Source organism: Rhea americana, unplaced genomic scaffold, assembly GCF_003343005.1.
Source record: "Rhea americana isolate MKP2758 unplaced genomic scaffold, rheAme1 scaffold_274, whole genome shotgun sequence".
Classification (NCBI taxonomy): domain Eukaryota; kingdom Metazoa; phylum Chordata; class Aves; order Rheiformes; family Rheidae; genus Rhea; species Rhea americana.
In genome coordinates, this window is record NW_028186395.1 from 932940 (window position 1) to 936016 (window position 3077).

General features: G+C 60.8%; 1 protein-coding gene across 1 annotated transcript in view; it reads right to left on the minus strand.

Annotated features, from left to right (window-relative positions):
• Positions 1–386, minus strand: part of ABHD11 (abhydrolase domain containing 11) — a 4297-nt gene extending 3911 nt beyond the window's left edge. Inside the window, exon 1 of the mRNA XM_085308416.1 lies at positions 376–386. Within this exon, the coding sequence (XP_085164542.1) occupies positions 376–386 (11 nt within the window). The remainder of the gene's footprint in view (positions 1–375) is intronic.
• Positions 387–3077: the final 2691 nt, after the last annotated feature.

Consider the following 3077-nt stretch of genomic DNA (forward strand, 5'->3'; position numbering starts at 1 on the left):
GCCCGCGCCCGGCCCCGCCGCGCTGCAGCCGCCGAGCCTCTGAGGTGGGCGCCGGGCGCCGCGGCCGGGGCTCGCGGCCCGCGGCCCGGGCTGCCTCCTCCCTCTCCTGCGCCCTCCCGGGCCGCGCGGCTTTTGCCCCTCGCCTGCAGGCGCCCGGGAGCCGGGATGTGCCGGCCCGGCCCGGCCGCCTCGGGCGYGCGTGGCCCGGCACTCCCCAGTGCTGAGCGCTTCCTCTTGGTGCCCTGACTCACCTGGCAGGAATCGGTGGGCGTGCAAGTTGCTCGTTTACGAGCTCRGTCACCCTCGAGAGGCGGCAGCTGCCTCCTCCTCTGTTTGTGCAGGAGGCAATGTTCCCGGTTTCGCTGGCTGTCTCACCGCACGCTCATCTTGGAGGTCACACGAAGCCGAAGCCGAGCRCTCCACCCTGCTGAGGCCATGGAAGGCGGCGACGGCAGCCCCGCRGCCCCGCGGGCTGTTCGGCCCAGAGGAAGCCTCCTCTGCCCCGCAGGAGGGAGCGTGCTGGGGCCTGAGCGTGCTGCGTCTCCTCTGGCCTTGCCTGCACGGCGAGCGTTCGTGCCGTGGAGGCGCGTGGTGGGCATGTGTGCCACGTGCACGGCGAAATCTCCGTGTGCCCAGATGTTTGGCAAGCATCTGCAGATGCATCCGCAGGGGAAGCAAGCGTGTGCTGTGCGCTCGCCTGCTCTGGGTGAGCGCCGAGACAGTTTTCGCTAGGGCCAGGTGCCCACGCGTGCGTCTACCAAGAGGCAGGGTRCCTTTCCGGGGGTGCCCTATGCGTTACTAGTGTGTTTAAACACCTGTGGGAGTTGCACCTGGCCACGCGCCTGCGTTTTGGATGTGGGAGCGCCTGTGGTGCCGATGCTGTGTATCTGGGAAGGCAGGCTCAGTGTTCCAGGACAGGGAGCATCTCCTGTGCTGTGTGGATGTGTGCAGATGTCGGGCAGTGCCTGCAGAAGCACCAGGCTAAATGCTTATTTCTGTACTGCTTTGGGGCCCCTGTAATTCAGTGCAGTCTCTGTCTCTTCCTCTTACTAGCAGAAGGCAGGTAGGAAGTTGCTGTTTGCTGACTGGCATCTCCTGAAGGARGGGGCTCTGCCCTCAGCATTTCTACAACCGTATGTCGAGCCRTCCTGAAGTTCAGTGTGATCATTAGCTTCGCAGTGCTCAGTCTGCATGCCTGGGAGCTTTCCRGCAGCGCTGATCCCCATTGCCCTTGACGGCTAATGCAGGCCTTGCCATGGCTGGTGCAGGGCTGGGAAAATGAACTGCTAAGCACCGTTCAGAATGCGTGGCTGCAGCATGGCGTGCCCAAGCTCAGTTCCTGCTGTTGGCTATTTTGCTGGATTACCTGGCCCAAACCCCCTCCTTTCCCATCCCCTCAGCGGCTCAGGTCTTAGGGCAGGCTCGGGAGAATGCCTGGGCCCCTCCAGCAGACCGATCAGGACACAAGATTTCCTATCCCCAGAGCAGGGTTATGGTGGCAAAAACAACCTTTGAATTACTGCAGTTTGCTGAAGAGGGCACCTTGGGAAAGTTGGCTCCAGCCAACTCCAGCTTTGAAGTGACTGCCCTGGAGATGGGCACCCAGATCCCTTCACTGGTCTGCCAAAAACTGCCTGCCTTGCGGGAAGCCAGCCTTTCTCTGTCCCTGCAAGCCCAGAYGCAGCACCGGTTCCCTAAAGGGAGCAGCCCTGGAGCCAGCTGAGACCTTGGGTGCCTGCTGTGCCCAGATGTGGGGCCTAGGGCTGGCCCTACAGCTACAACGCTGGAAGGGGTACCTACTCAAAGAGCTTGGCTGGTGGAGTCATGTGCCTTRCGATGCTGTGTGGGGCTGCCCCTGGTTCTTGTGCTCAGTTTCTGACTGCTGCCCACCGCAGTGGTACACACCAGGCTGAGCAAGAGACATACCAGGGCTGCCGCTTGTGGGCGGCCTGGCTTGAATTCCCCTTTGCTGGCCTCCTGGAAGCAGTCCGTCCTGCTGTGGGGCTGGGGGGGAGCACCAGTGCCCCAGGAGGGGCAGTTCCAACACCCTGGGGCAGTACAGTGGTCACGCTTGATGCCATCAGGATCTTCCTGGCTGGCTGCAGCACAGCCAGAGAAGGATGTGCATTTGCTGCCTCYAGACCTCTACTGAGATCTAGCATCTGCCCTCGTGTGCCTCCCCAGGGACTTGCTGGGAAGCTAYCTGCTACCCCTAGGCTTTGTGGGCACCCAGATGTTTGGGAACATGAGCGTTTAGACTAGTGCTTGGCAGCCTGGCTTTGATGAAGTTCGTGTGATGGATGATCCAGGGAGAGTCAGAGGTTTAAATTCCTGGAAGGCTCAGGAAATCTCCCCAGGACTTGGAGAGCCCCTCCAGGAGATGTTGAATGCTTCCCTAGCAAGTTCTTGTTACTCCTTCTGCAAATTGTCCTGGACTGGGGGGGGGGTGTACCTACTGCTAAAGGTCCCAGATGCTAAACCATGAAAGAGAACAGGGCCATCAGCAGGCCTGTATATGGCCTGTTAATTTGCATACAAGTTCTTGGGACATAGTTAAATAAATACGAACAAACATCTTGGAGCATGATGGTCTGGAAAGCAGCATGGGGAATTTCAGCAATTTCAGCCCCTGTGGGTCTGTCTTTGTTGAAGAGCCAGAAAGGAGAGAGCTGAGATCCAAGAGCTGGACTCGGGGGGAGCCACAGGGCCGGCCGCATCCCTTAGAAGGCCTCATTGTGCTCGGTGTCAGGTTCTGCCTGCAGCAGTTGCCAGGTTCTTGGCAGCAAGGTCGCTGCCTGCCTGTACTCTGCCTTCCAGGCAGAGAAAAGGATCGGCATCCCCGTGTGCCAGCACCCAGATATCCTGGGGGGCCCCTGGCCCACCCCAGCCGAGCTGCTGCCCAGAAGAGCCCCAGGCCAACCAGTCCCAGGCTGGTTTGTCTTGACAATGAGCTGCCGATCCTTATCGGAGCTGCTGGAGAGGCGAGCCAGCCAGGCGTGCAGGGAGAGCAGGGCTAGGTGGGGCCCGGGGAATTTGAGCTGGGCCGATCACCTGCCTGAGAGCAGAGTAGCCTGGGC